This window comes from Phoca vitulina, unplaced genomic scaffold (assembly GCF_004348235.1).
Source record: "Phoca vitulina isolate PV1807 unplaced genomic scaffold, GSC_HSeal_1.0 scaffold38, whole genome shotgun sequence".
Classification (NCBI taxonomy): Eukaryota; Metazoa; Chordata; class Mammalia; order Carnivora; family Phocidae; genus Phoca; species Phoca vitulina.
The window spans coordinates 9,842,740-9,858,312 of NW_022589741.1; the positions used below are offsets into that span (position 1 = coordinate 9,842,740).

At 47.3% G+C, this 15,573-nt stretch overlaps 1 protein-coding gene across 19 annotated transcripts in view; it reads left to right on the forward strand.

Moving 5' to 3' along the window:
• The window catches only part of NCAM1 (neural cell adhesion molecule 1), a 297,913-nt gene that overhangs the window by 218,008 nt on the left and 64,332 nt on the right, over positions 1-15,573 (forward strand). For all 19 annotated transcript variants that reach the window (XM_032428164.1, XM_032428166.1, XM_032428167.1 and 16 more), the window contains exon 2: positions 14,486-14,560. In XM_032428164.1, the coding sequence (XP_032284055.1) occupies positions 14,486-14,560 (75 nt within the window). The remainder of the gene's footprint in view (positions 1-14,485; positions 14,561-15,573) is intronic.

A 15,573-nucleotide genomic window follows, 5' to 3' on the forward strand; every position in this document is an offset into this window, starting at 1 on the left:
TAAATGAGGCTTACACAGGGATCATGGCAGGCTGACCCACTGAACAAAGCAAGAGAAAGATTGCTGAACTGACCAGCTGACACTTGCCAAGACTTTCCGTTTGCAGCACATGAGTTCCCCTGGGTGGGACGGGCCAGGGAGGCTGGAAGGTGTGCTGGGGGCAGTGGTACCTAGTTGTAACTTCCTGTGCATTCGTGTCTTACCCATTGGTTGATTCAGGGCATATCTGCTTTTAACAAAACACGGTGTGTTCATGTGTTTGGGTTAGATTTTGCTGATGCGCTCATGTCACAGACCTGAACACCAGTACGTGAAGTAGGAGTTTCTGCGGAGCTGGGCTCCATCATTTCATGCCACGAGGGGCAAAGTACCAGGGCAACATAAGAACGATGGTAAAAATAAAAACCTTGGGGCAAGGGCTGGAAGCGTTTCAATGAGTTTGATACTGTTTGCAGTGCATCCATTACCCGGCTAGGCCAGGGATCCCCGACTTGGCTGCATATTGGAACCACTGGAGGAGCATTTCAAAATTAGAGTCCCAGGACCCCCATTGCAGAGGTACTGAATCAGAGTCTCCAAGGGTGCAGCAAGGAAATCTGCTTTCATAAGCTCTCCAGATACTTCTTACCCAGGTTGACCTGTGGTTCCAGGGCTTGGACTCCTGCATCCCACGCACAGTCCCACCATTGCGCTAGAGTGAACCTCAGAAAACAAGAGTCAAAACAGGATCTTCTGGTTAATTCAGGACAAAACTTTAAGAGCAGACTACGTGCAGAGCACTGTGCTGAGCATCGGGGATGCACAGGCTCGTCTTTACAGAGGTCAGTCGCTGAACAGGTGTTAATACATTACCCTGTGACACTGAGATGCTGTGGTGGAGGTGCAGGTAATCGCCGTGGAGGCACGGAGCAGGGACTGGCCTTCATACCTCTTCAGCCCCGATTCCCTTCCTGTTACGGCCATGGAGGCCATAAAGGCCGCAGGTGATCCTTGACAGTGAAGACCAGGAAATAGCCCCCAGATCAGTCCTTCCATGGTCCTGGTTGATTTTCCATGGAAGAAAGAATCCGGAAGTGTCACTTTTTTGGAGACTACACTCCATTCAGTCAAGTCTGGGCCAACTTTGCCCCTAGATAGTCGAGGTCTCATGGAAGGTCCCAGCAATAGCCTCAGTCTATGGCACCCAACATGAAGGAAGAGGCTGTTCACACATAGCTTGGGTGTGAAGCTGATGTCACAGTTGGTGGTTTCTGGAAGGCTGTGAGAAGCCACAGAATTAGCATATAGGGAGCTTTCATACTGCACGAATGTGCCATCCACTTAGTACCTTCTCCTTACCCTGATGCACTTTCCTTCTAGACTGCAATTTTGGTCTCAGGGCCATTCTCTTTTGTGACATTACAGAAGAATCTTGGTCCAAGAGGAGGGCCACCCTAAGACTGGAGCTCATTTTTGGTCATTTAATAGCCTTGCTCCAAGGGGTCGGGGGAAAAGGACAGCTCAGAGAGGTCAAGAAGTCTTTGATGTGGTAGTTTGTGTTTGGGGTGTTTTTGTTTTGTTTTCTTTTGTTTTGTTTTGTTTTTCAGCTTTATAACCTACTGAGAAGTTTCAGGGGAAACCTTGAGTTTTATCATCACCTCTCCTTACCTAGGAAGCAGGCACATAACTCACAGTCCAGTGATGTTTGAGATGGCCATTGTTCAGACTGGGGGGGTCTTAGGGTGCATGTGTGTTGGAAATATCTAGGTAGGTGATCCAAAAGGTGTCATCTTGCCTGAATGGACTCCATGAGAAATGCTCCGTGAAATGCAAATCTAGGTGCAGACCCCTCAATGGAAAAGTGGAAAAGAGAGTCATTGCTTATGCCCTCGGAGAGCAGGATGAAATTTGGAGGCAGATCCGCTGCCCCCAAGGGAGTTAAGGAGCCCTCCTGGGATCATGCACTCTTTCCTCTCTAGGCATTTACTCAACCAATCGCAGCCTGTTAGTAGACTTGGTTGTCAGGCTGTCACTGTTTAATAGCTTTCTATAAGATACTGCCATCTTTAAAGGCCACTAGTGAGGCTGACAGCTATGACTTGTTTATAGAAATAAAGGCAGCTTGCCTTGTTACAAAATAAGGTCTAATGCTTGGCCAGGGGGTATATATTCATATGTGTCAGTGCTTTTTCCTCTTGGGCGAAGTTTGTTGCTATTTTTGTTGGGAGGGAGTAGGACTATGTCTGTCTGTCTTATGGAAGTATGTAGAAGGCTGACCCTGAGATTGTAGTGAGTGGGGCGGAGAGGGAGGTGACCAAAGGAGAATAAGAGCAGGGACTCCCTTAGACAAAAGACAGGCCTGTAGGGGAGATCCCAGCCTGAGTAACGCGAGTGGCCCATCCTGTCACAATCCATGCTTCAAAGAGTCCTGCTGAGGGGCGCCTGGGTGGCTCAGTCGTTAAGTGTCTGCCTTCGGCTCAGGTCATAATCCCAGGGTCCTGGGATGGAGTCCCACATTGGGCTCCCTGCTCGGTGGGAAGCCTGCTTCTCCCTCTCCCACTCCCCCTGCTTGTGTTCCCTCTCTTGCTGTGTCTCTCTCTGTCAAATAAATAAATAAAATCTTCAAAGAGTCCTGCTGAGTTACCCCTAGGACAGCATAGTCAGCCTGCTAGCAGACAGATGCGTGACTCATGACTGACCTGTGGCCCCAGCTGGCTGCATTGGGATGGCCATGCAGTGTGGTTTGGGGGGTGGGGTTTCTTATGGGGATAGAAGAGACCTGAAATTTAACATGAAACAACCTTATCCCATGGGACCTCCACTCACTTAAAGATAACCAGGTTACCTGTAGTCTTAGGGCTTCTGGGTTTTGTAGCTATCAGTGCAGTTTGGAATAGAAGCTAGTTACTGCTCTTCCACGTTTAGCTACTGTTGGGGCTGATTCTATTTTTAAAGAAGGAAAATTCACTGACCAGTGACCTCAGTTCTTAGGCACTGTGACCCTACACCATTTTGAAAGTTCAGAAGTTAGTTCCTGGAGGAGAATTCACTGTCCAGGGAGACAGGGTGAAGGAGTGTGTGTGTGTGTTTCCTCCCCCGTGTCCCGCCCAAGTCCCTTATGTAGACTGGGTGCTGGAAGTGTCAGCAGCATCACTGTGGCCCCCGTGAACTCCCATTGCCAGGAAAGGGGGTCTGGTCTCCTGGAGTTCAGAGGAGGTTTTCCAGACACCTCCCCTAAAGAGAGAATGTGTCTCTTGGCAGGTGTTCCTTCTTTTTGACATGAGGATCCGGGTGTAAGAAAGTTTAATTACTTGGTTTTAAAGTTGCTCATAACTAGAGTTTGTCACCTTGACGAAGAAGTTAAGAAGCATTGCCTCCATGAAATCCTTCCTAAAAGAAGATTCTGCCACCAACAGATGAGTTTGGTTGTGTTTGTTTTTCATGAGTGAGCCTTGTATCTGCCCCTGACCTTTGAATTGGCTCCTTGGGATCCCACTCATTTTGGTCCTTGAACATCAAAATCCATGATGACATGGGTGCCATGAGGGGGACCTCTTTAATGTTTCTGTCTTTGATTTCAAAGACTGGGATTCAAAGGTTCTCCTGCCTATTGGATAAAGCAAAGTAAGAGTGTCAAGGACAGTTGGGTTTGGATTGGGGGAGGGAAGGAGCCTAAGTGAATAATGAAAAAACTTCATAGTGGTTGCTTAAATAAAAACTCGCTACAAAAACAAAACCCAAACAAAAAAACTATAAAGGCTGTCATAAGAATCTCATTCCATATTTAACTTTATGACTTCTTAGCAGTTCTTTAGGGTTGCAGCAGTATTCTGGGAGGGGGGGAAAGGAGAATGATTAGCACATGGAGGAGATCCCAGCTATCGAGAAGAGTGTAACATTACGCATTGGGTTGTTTTTTTCCCAGTCTCCCCAGCCCTCCTAACAAACTCTACCCAAATCTTTGATTCATTATAACTTGAAAAGACTGATAGCAACCTAGAGTACAACCAGAGGCCCTTCCTGTTATTAGGCATACAAATCATAAGGCAGAAGTACCAAGAATGAAGGAAGGAAGGTCGATAAGCAGCCTGGGGCTGGAGGAACGCTTCTGGGGCTCTTCTGGGTCCCTGAAATCACGCTGTGCAGAGACAAGAAGGAGGTGTAAGTGTAGCCAAAGGACTTTTAACTGAGACTCAGAAAATAATGTTATGGGTAATTCTGTGGATGGATGGAACATAAGGTTGGCAGTTAGAATACCCCAGTCTCAGAATGGAGATGTACTTCAGATGTGCCGGGACCACCACATGGCCACAATCTCCTGCAGCCCTTACTCCTCTCCCCTCTCCACCCCTCTCCCCGGGCTGTTCTCAGCTCTCAGTTCCTGATAAGCCATAGAGCTAGAAAGGGCGTTTCAGCTCTTACCCTATATAGTGGTGCCAGTGAGCACTTTCTCATTTGTTCCTAACTCAGGAAAACAATATGATTATTTTCCAGATTCATGGATATACTACTTGTAAAATTATTATTACTTAAATGGCTCAGTTTTCCTCTGCTCTCTCCCTTTTAAAATATTGTGTAATGCGGTTCTGTGTGTCATCTAAGAGGTCAGGCACCATCTGGTTGGGGGTGATGGTGGCTGAGGGAGTGGGGAATGGGTTCTCCACCCAGTAGGAACGATTGTGGCCTCTCATAGGAATCTCTTTACTATGGATGCTCTACAGATGGCCTCTTAAGGGGAATGATTCTCTGAGAGAGTGCCAGATGACCAGATCCATGAATAATCGATTCCAGATGCACACCCTACAGAGGAGCAAAGACTCAGTCACGATTTGTGTATCACCAAAGAACAATTTTAATATTAACATTTTAGTAAGGGATGATATGGCTTATCCAGAATCCAAATTGGGGGATCGGGAGTAACCTATAGATGGGAAGATCCAACTCACAGCCTCTGCCCTGATCCTATTGGTGGCCACCACCAATGCTGAGCACGTAGTGACAACAGAGGAGAGCTACAGGTGGGCATGAAGGCCGGGCCCATGGGGGAGGGGGTGGGAGGGCAGAGAGAATTCAGTCTGGAGATGAAGGTAGGGCTAGAATAGGGAGGCTGGTGTGGCTGGTGGGCCCAGAATTCAAGGAACCTCTTTCCAGCCCCCCTTCAGAATCACTGTATCCCAGGGTCTGAGTGGAGTATATCTAGAGTCGATAGTATTTTTCTCTACTTATGTGCTTAGCTCATCCAGCACAAAATCAGCTCCTTTTCCATGAAAGTTGACTTTAATTGAGACTAAGTAATACATACTTAAGATCAAGGATCATGGAGCCAAATCTGCATGGGTTCAGCTCTTGGTTCTACCTCTTACTGGCTTTGTGACCTTGGGCCAGTGACTTACCCTCTCAGTTTCTCAGCTTCTTTGTTTGTCCCATAGGATAATAAAATTACCTATCTCGTAAGATTGTTATGAGGCTTACACGAATTCAATAAAGTGCTTAGTAGGGTGACTGACACATAATAATTACTATATATTTATATATATCCTTGAGAGTGTGAATTTTTCACATGACCGAAACCAAATTTAACAACTCTTTGCATTGGTTGTTTGAGAGATTATAAGCCTTTGTATCTTCAATAGCCCAGATGTGCTTAAAGCTACGAACACATAAGGACATTTTTGAAAGACACGGGCAGGATTTGAAATTCTCAGGATGAAGTTGCACGCTAGCATTCTCTAAATTTCTATTTTCTGGGTGTAAAGAATACAACATCTGCAAACAACAGCTGGACAAATATTAGAACATATAATTCCAACTTCTTGCCATGTTGGCAAAAGTATTGGGCGGGAGAGGAACAATTCTCCTTTTATCAAAGTACCTTTTTACAGCTGGAAGAAAAGAAGTTAGGTGAGTCATTTTGTGAAGGCAGCATTTCGGGAGAGCAGACCTAAGGAAACATTGTCGGGGCATCCTGGACACAATCAGATCGCGTGCAGCAATTTATTAAGAAGGCCTGGGTTCTTGAGGCAGATTGATAGGTTTTATGTTGTTCATCTGGAGAACCTTAGCTGAGTTCCAAAAACCTATTTGCGTCCTTGCCCAGCACTTCAGTAAGTCAGCTTCATGCAAAGTGCTGGCCTGAAAAAAGGCCAACAATAGGAAGGGCAGCCAGAAAAGGAAGCGGGGAAGCTGAGCTTCTGTGAAAAAGTGACCGCGGTGTTGGAAGTAAGCGGGGTTTTAATTGGCTTGGGATAGAACTGGCAGAGCACCTGCCATTTTCCGGCTTCCTTAACTGCGCTTTAATAGAGCAATTCTCTTACTTGATGACACCTGCTCTTTTGGGACAGAGGTGAGCCTAGGGCAAAGCGGGTAAAATCGCTACTGAGGACACACGGAGGAAATAAGACGCAAAAGCAAGAAGGGCCTTGGGGCGGGAAGCAGCACGTGGGGCCAACACCACAGGTCCGTGGCAGGGACCCTGGGCGGCCACCACCGGAGTGTCCCATGTGTAAAAGGAAGGGGTTGCAGATGATGCATCCGGTCCTCTCTGGCTCTACTCTCCTTTGTTACTAACAGCTTTACGGTTCTGGCCATGAATCCAATGTAGCGGAAGACTGAGAAGTCACAGTGTAACTAGACCTGCGTTTGCCACCCCTTGGCACACACGCCTGCCTTCAGCTGCGTGCTCCCCAATGCCAGGGGCCGTGGCACATTCCCGCCTCCACCCCTTATGGACTGGGTGAGACCAGGCTAATGCCCACTAGGAAAGGATTTCACTCCTCATCTGGAATCTGGCCCTTTTGAGACTCTACAAGTATACTTTTGACTTTTTGCTGTTTTGGAGAAAAAAAACGTATATAGTAAATTCTTCAATGCATCTCCTTCCTTTATGACCTTCTTCTAAAATAAGCAAACAAAAAATAAACAAGCATCTTTTTATCAGAGCCAGGCAGGCTTCTCCCCTGTGTCTGATCTGTGGGTGTGGTGTGGAAATTGCTTGGGTCCATCTTGGCCTGCTTAGTATCCCACTGAGTCATTTCTTCCCACTACCCATTAAAGAATGCTCCAGAGAGCTCCCAATAAGAACCGTGGGCTTTCTTGGGGATGGGGATTGGAGGTGGGAGTGAGGGCCTGGGCACCAGCATGAATCTGTTACTTCTGAGCAGATTAAACCAACATGTCCATCTTCTTGCCCTCTAACCAGGAGCATAGGACACCGTGATGTGACTTTAGTCAAGGCTTCTAGCGGCTAGGTGGTTTGTGGGGACAACAGTGATGGCTTAAAACCGCTGACTTCTTTCTTTCTATAAAAGTAAACCATTTGATCAGACCTAACAAAAATGCTAATTTGACCCAGGGAACTGGGGAGGCCAAGAGAACTGAAACCGTTACATGCCTTGGCTCTGTGTTCTGACATGAAGCCAGTCCCATGAAACAGAGACGGTACCCAATTAGTCCTGGTTCCCAGGAGCTCATATGATGTATGATGCTAAGAAATAGAGCCTCCTGCTTCTGGCAAGTGATTTTGCTGTTTGGCTACCAGAATTCCGTAGGGTAGAATGTCCCGGGTAATGGGATATCAGATTAATCACGGACGCTTCGGTTGTGCAGGGATGCTCAGGACTTTTTATTCCTTATCGTAAGTTCTATGATAGTATCATATGACATGGAAAACTGAAGAATTCTACAGCCGTATTCACCTTCTCCACACCTCCCCCCATCACTTTGGAAGAGCCATGGGACTTGAGGATGCTAAAGAGAATTTTCACCGGGACTATTTATTGCATGGGTTTTGTAAGGAAACATTACCCAGTTTTGGAGGTCTTATTAAAATGAAAGACTTTGGAAACCTGTCTGTTATATGCACCCCACATCTCCTTCAAGTGAATTTGGTTTGACATTGTCTGCATACGTCTGCAATGTATGCGTACGGCTTTATCTCGACCCAGGGAGCTTTGGTTTCTCCATTCTAATGGAGAATGAATTCTAATGGAGAATGAACCTTCCACCACCTCATCTTTCCTTCCTCTTCCAGTCTTGAATTCTGCTCTGACCCATCTGCTGTGTGCTGGCATTCTCAACCAGGAAAGACCACAGCTTTCTGAAGGGCTTCCTTCACTCGCTAGGCTGGCTGGCATTCTGGGGGACGCCGGGGCTCCAGCTCCTGTGGGTGCTTCCCACAGAGGGCTTCCCAAGGGTTTGGTTATAAACTTAGTTGGCCTGGGAACCCTATCTAGAAGACTTCTGATGTTTAGGTTTAGATGGGAATTAGAATTCTCAGCACTTCCATAGATGAGGCCCCAACTGAGCAGCCCTAAGCATGGCTTCTAGATGGTTTCAGTTTCTACTATGAGCCAGCTTTAAGCAATGAGGATGCTTCCAGTGGCAGTTAGAACATGGTCTGCCTTTGTGATGACATTATAAAGACCCTGAAGCCAAAATCTCTGAGAACACGTATTTTACAGTTCCTTTAAAATGACATTTAACTTTTGGGTTAATATTTGAAAGTGAAACAGCCTACCTCATTTTCTTCCTCTGCCCAGCTGCTATCAGCAGTACCTCAAGCCAGAGTTACAGGACTCACGTGTCAAGTACGGGCGAGACTCCTTCATCATTACTAATTGTTTATTTGTTTTTCTCTCCCAAAATGAGATGAATTTACCTATGTCTAGCTGCCTCCTGCCACAGTAGCAATCTGATTAGTTGCATTATTCTACACACACACACATTTATCTAGGCTCACAGCGGACGCACCATATATACACATAGATGTGAACACACACACGTATGCTGTAATAGGTGTCTGTGTGTACAAGTAGTCTGTAAGAGGCCCCTGTTATCTTATTCTCACTACAAGCATTATGGGGAATTTTGTTTGTTTGCAGGGTGTGTGTGTGTGAGTTCAAAATGCTCTCATATATGTACCACCATTTAAAAAAACCAAAGCCTAAGCTGGTGTTTGGTACTTTTCATACATTACTTTTCTAAATCATCTCAACATGCCTACGAGATAAATAGGATTGTTGTGTTCATTTACAAATGTGGCAAACTGGCTCAGAGATTCTCGAGTTACTTGGTGTCCGAGCCGGGGTTTGGGCCCAGGCCTCTCTGACTCCAGACCCTGACTTCTTAACTATGGCTCTCTCCTGACATTTAATTATCATGACAGTCCAGCCACACAGAGGCGGTCTTACCATCATCTCCATTTTACAGATGAGAAAACAGGCCAAGGTGAAGTGGTTTGTCTGGAGCACCTGCCTTACTGTTTTTTGCCTTTGATTGAATTCTGTCATCTTGTATACCAATAAAGTTGTGACTGGCAAGTAGAATTTCCTAAATTAGTGTAGAGAGTGGAATTGGGCCACCTGACCAATTGGATCGTTCGTGAAGGTTACTTTATCTTAAACCATAAAAAGAAACATTGCTTCCCTCAAAAACCGTGATCAAAATAATTTCTTTGGGAAGGGTTGTAAATAAAGATTTATGAAGAATAATAATACACAGCAAGCATAAAATGGTTATTATGTGCCAGACGCTATTCTAAGTGCTTCACATATATGAATTCATTTTGTCTTTCCAACAGCCCTATGAAGAGGGTTCTGTTTGTCCCCATTTTACAGATAAGAAAACAGAGGCACCGAGAGGTTAAAATACATGGCAAGATCACACAGTAAGTGGCACAGCTGAGATTCACACTCAACAGTCTGGTCCAGAGCCCTGGGCCTCAGCCATTCTCCAGTACTGCCATCTTGGTTTTGGCTTTACTTTCATTGAGTTTGGCTGGTTTAGTAGTGAAGTTACCCTCAAGTACTTTGCTAATAAGGAGAGCAAACTGCCAGAAGCAAGTGGGGGCCCCTCAGTTGTTACACTCTTGGTCCAGATGTCTGGATTTCCAATAGGTATGGTCACATGAAAGAGATTTAGTATTAGTTATAGTTGAAAAATAAAAAACGACTCTCCATGGAAGTGGTTAAGTATGGTGATATTCAAGGTTCATTTCTAGAACCATAGCTAACAAAATAAATTCGTAAGTGACACTTTGATGCCTTTTTCAAAAATTCTTAGCTGTTGGGCGCCTGGGTGGCTCAGTTGGTTAAGCGACTGCCTTCGGCTCAGGTCATGATCCTGGAGTCCCAGGATCAAGTCCCGCATCGGGCTACCTGCTCAGCAGGGAGTCTGCTTCTCCCTCTCCCGCTCCCCCCTCTTGTGCTCTTTCTCTCTCTCACTCTCTCTCAAATAAATAAATAAAAAATCTTAAAAAAAAAAAAATTCTTAGCTGTTATTACATATGTTCTAGAAAATTCCCTTACCTGGTGCATAGTTACTGATCACATTAATCCTCTGTTGTTCACTCTTCTCTTAAATTGGTGATGGGGGCATCTTCTTACCTTGGCTCTGGCCTGTTGCATACCTGCAGTCCGTCTTCCTCAGCGATCAGCATCTTTATCACCATTTAACAAGAAAATATTTTCAATTAGCCACGGGAAAGACCTGGGTTTACATTCTGCTGTCAGCCCCTACCTTGTTAAGCACATTAGAATCTGAAAAGAAAACCAGTAAAAATCAAACTACAGCAAGAAGTTGCTGACTCAAGTGAAATCTGTGGTCTCCTTGAAATCAGAATAATTTTTCTCTGTTGCTTTGCTTTGGTAAGATTTCCACCTTTCCTGATAAGTGCCTTAGCATGTTTTATGAACTGAAATTCGAATTCACTTTCCTTTAGCAACTAAAGGAAATTCTCTTGCTTCTACTAGAAAGTTGAGAGTCCCCAAACTTCTCTCTACATCTGAAGCTGTTTGCCAAACAAGTTTGCCTCTTTTTGGACATAGCATCGGTTTTTAAAAAAACATTTAAACAGGAAACACATTTGAAAATGTACAAATCTCCCACAAGTTTATTTTACTTTTAAAATCAGATGAGGACGGGGGCAGGGGGATCATTCTGTTCTTAAGAGAACCCTTTTCCTGTCTGCTCACAAGGGATCGAAGAGTATAGGAGAAATATCTGGAGCTTTCGACTCTATCCAGCCTGGGTTGGAGTCTGGACTCCACCATTTCTACTACTTATGGCCCCGAGCCTCCACCTCCCCATCTGTGAACAATGCTATGATCATCTGTGGGCGAGGAGGCCAGTTAGAATCAACCAGGGTAGAAAGGAAGGCAGCAACTTGACTGTAAGATGTTTGTACACTCTGCTCTTTCTAGCCCATGATTTGGCAAGAGAGCAAATGCTAAATACTAGGTCATAATGAGCCTATGAGACGGCCAACCAAAGGTTAGTGGTAGTTTGGGGGTATAGAGGGAATAGCTGGAGTCTTAGAATCAGATGACTTTGAATCTTAACTGCTCACTAGCTGAGTCGCCCTTGGCTAGTTATTTTGCTTCTCTGAGCATTAATATTCTCTTGTATAGGATGGAGACAATAAGGTAGGCCTTCTTATGTCTCCAAACTGTTGTGAGCATCAGACAAAGGAACAGAGTATGTTTTGTAAACCGGAACGTGTGATCTAGCTGTAGGGGGCCATGGGGGATGATGGCCCTTCAGATCCAAACACCCATGCATGTAAGCGTCTATCTCTGGACGCATCTAGGATGGAGTAGGATAACGCATGGCCTTCTTGCAGAGCATTTGTGCAAAGCAAGAGTTGAGATACTTTTTCTGGGATAAGGGTTTTCCTAGGTTTCTTTAAAGGTATGAGTTATGCCTGGTTAGGAAATTTCACTTATATGTGCAACTGGAGAAAGGCAAAAGTTGAGGTAGGAATTTTTATTGCAAACAGTGAAAGGTCTAATAGAGTAGGAGGATGGGGCACCACGAAGCAGAGGGACGGAGTTTGGAGAGTAGAGCAGGATTTCCACGTGCCATTATTAAACCTAATAATTCAAGGTTCAGCATTTGGGGAAGAATAATCAGCCATTGTGCTGCAGTCAAAGACATCCGAGTGTTGACTTTCAGAGAGTCTGGGGTTCCTCTGGCCCAGCTTTGACTCTGGTGCTTTGAAGGAGGAGTCATACTATCTTTTCCATGTGTGCTGGGAGTCTAAGTGGATATGTCTTCTTTAAAAAACTTCTGTGATGATGAATGTGTGCGTGGGACCTGCTTAAGCTGGGAATTCCTTTGAAATTCTTGTTTCTGATTGCTCTCCATGGCCCAGAGAAGGATACTGGCCACATTTGGGTATGAAACTCTTGAGCCTAGCCGTGTTCTCTGGCCCCCGGAGAGTCATGTTCTGTTTGAAAAGAGCTGAAAAGATGAAGGCTGTTTTTTCGCTTGGGGTAAGAATATCCTTCTCAAAGCAGTAAGGGCTCTGTGAGAATAACAGGATCCATATGTTGAAGCTGGCAGCTGATGTTCAGCATATGGGCCAGTGAACCTTTCAGGCAGAAATATGCCTCTAATTCTCTAAAGAATGCCCCAGTAAACTCCAGAAAGGACCATTACGTAGGTGACGGATGCCATAGGCACAGCTCCTGGGCTTTCACGGGCCCATCGTTCCGTGGAATGCGAGCCATGGACAGAATGGAAAGGTCTTGGTTGGCCTTACGATGGATGGCGCTGGCCTGCGGCCCTCTCCATCAGGCCCCGTGCCCCCGAAATACTAAAGGCCTTATCAGCTCTGTTCTGTTAGGGGATGGTGCATCTGAGGGTCGTTCCTCACATTCTCCAGACGTTCGTCAAACCGGATGAATGGAAACTTTTTGTCCCCTACCCACAGAGGCAGCACTGTGGAAAGAACACTCCCCTGGGAGCTGGGGGGCCTGGGCTCTACGGCCACCACCACCCTGGCCCTAAATAGAGGTGACCTTAGCGAAGTCACTTTATCTCTCTTTCTCACCCGGAAAATAAGCAGGTGCAACATGGTGCTGGTTGAGACTCCTCTGGCTCCCTCAGTTTGGAGCTGAGCGCACCTACTCTGGCCAGAGGAAAGCGGTAGAAACACCACAGCTAGAGACAGCTGCACGGGGTCAGGTGCCCTCGCAGCTCCGTGTGCCGCGTAGCATTTCGTGGCTCTCTGTGAGAGTTCAGTCCTGGGCCGGGGATGAGTCATCGGCAGTAAACCCAGTGAGGGAGTGGCTGGCTGCCCCCGGATTACTACGGTATTTCTTCCAAACCAGCATTTGGACGTCTGAGTGCGCCCCTCCTGTTCTCACGGTGGAGCACTCAGCATCCTCCCTGGGCCTGAACTCTGTGCCTGATTCCTCACTCTGCGCCCTCCCTCCTTCCTCTCGCAGTTCCTTTCTCCACCAGGCCACCCACCTCTCCCCTGCCTCTGCTGCTTCTCCGGGGTCTGCTTTGTCTGTTGTAGGTGGCAAGCAAGGCCGCGCCCCCAGTAGCCCGGTGCTCCCCACGCTCGCCCTGCCAGCCCCGTGCAGGTCCTCTGATCCCTCTGCTCTGCCGAGCGCACCGCGGTCCCTTCATCACGGGAGCACAGACTGAGACGGCAGCGGCTCTGCCTGCAAGTCCGTCTCCATGGCAACCAGCAGGCCCCGGTTCTGCGGTGCAGAGAAAATGGCCGTGCGAAGGAAGGGCTCGCTGAGTCTCTATTACCCGGCCTCTTGAGTCCCGGCCCCTCCTCCATATCCATATCCGCTTGAAGAAGCTACATGCGTTGAACCAAATGTCCATTAGCTTTTAGCTTTCCGATTTACTTTACCTAAGAGGAGGGGAGGCAAAGGAAGTTGAATCCAAATGGATAAAAGCATTTTTTTCCCTGCCCTAACCCTATATTTTCATGAGGAACAGTTATCTGCTCCGAGCAGATATACGAGGGACCGAAGGAATACGGCAATCTGTGGGGTCCAGTGCAATGTATTTTGCCTTATCAGTGGAGAGGAATGACAGAGCATGGGGATCGTCAAATAGAAATTCAACACAAGTAGCCAGGAGATACAGGGAATTCCTCAGGGCACAGGCTACCGCTTGCCAGGAGGGTACCTGACTAGTTGGAGTGATGATGCTGCACGCCGTCTCCCCTTATGGAAGGAGGGGTGGGGTCCCCTAGTCACGAGGCAAGGTGAGCATCTGGCATCCCCTGCTTCCAGATCCATCTGGATCGTCACAGTGAATCCCCCACAGTCATGAAGCATGGAGACATGGGAAACTGGAGGGTCCCTCGTCACACAGCCATGGGGACGCTTTAGGCTGATTTCCAGAAGTAACTGATCTGTTATTTCTGTGAATCCCAGAGGTGCTGCTGTCTGGAGCAGGACCATGGCCTTCTCAAGAGGTCAGAAACATGTAGAGTGGGGGGGGTCACCCCAAATCTCCCAGGGGACCCCACGCTGTCTGATAGGGGATAGCCGTTCCACAGGGAAGGATCCGGACCGTGTCCATTCCTGGCTTCGGCATGGGAACCATGGATTCTTTGGTGGTGACAGGCTCTCAACCCAGACCACATCCTCCCTTCACTCTTTCCTAACGTGAGCAGGGAGACCCCATTTTTGAATGGAAGCTCTGGGTTCCCTTCTCAAAAATTCTAATGTGTGTTTCAACCGGACGTTGTCTTTTCCAGTTTCTCTGCAGGTGGATATCGTCCCCAGCCAAGGAGAAATCAGCGTCGGAGAATCCAAGTTCTTCTTATGCCAAGGCAAGTGCCCCGTGCCTCACTGCATTTAAGGAAAGGCCGTCAGCAGAGCAGTAGCCAGATGGCCCGGGTGCTCGGGGCCGGAGGGCCAGCGAAGCTCTTAGGCCTCTTGCTTCCCCTCACAAAGGGCTTCCCCAGCACAGTGAGATGTGTCATCTGAGCTTCTGCGTGGTGATGGAGGAGGTCTAGGGATTTCCTGAGGAAAGTTAGCACAATTCCCAAAATAGCGAATCACCTGGGTCCCCTGTTCTGTACCCAGCCGGAGTTCTGTGCGTGACGCGGGAGAACAGTGCTGCCTCAGAAACCATGCTTCAGGGGGTCGGCGCAAGGCTTACTTCTTAGAATCTCCCAGGACACAGAAATCCAGGAAGGTCTGAAACTTGCCCGAAAGGAAACTGAGCACCGCTGTCTCTTGTGCCGTGAAAATGTGGGTCCCGGGTTTTCCAGGTCTGTTGTGAATACCGATATTCTGTCCCATTGCCCCCCACCAGAGCTCTGGGGTTTGTCAGACCTGGTGCCCTTGTTTTTTGTTTAGAAAATTTGCCCCATTTCCACAGCTCAGATAACATCAGGAAACGTCCCGTGGAGGAGAAGCTTCCGATTAGGCTTTGGATTCTCCAAATGTGACAGGACTGGGATTCAGATCATGGAAGAACCAGGGAAGTTGAGCTGAGCTAGGTGTAAACCATGACATTTAGCAAGCAGCTTTTGGCAGGGAGGGGCCTTTAAATGCAGTCATGATTTGCGTTGGGTGAGGTGCCTTGTGGCCACCGGATGTGTTCACTCCAGCTTTGCCTTCATTACAGCAATTTAAACGATCTGGAGACACAGCCGTGGAGCCCACAGCACATCTTGCAAATAGCGATATTTATTGAAAACATGATGGGCCCTGAAAGGAGGACGGCTTCATTTCCATACTAAGCATCTGTGCAGGGCTGGGTGGTGTGGCCCGGGGAGGGGCACCGTGCAGAGAGGCAGGGCGCCGCCGCGGCCGCCGGAGCTGAGAGCCCTTGTTC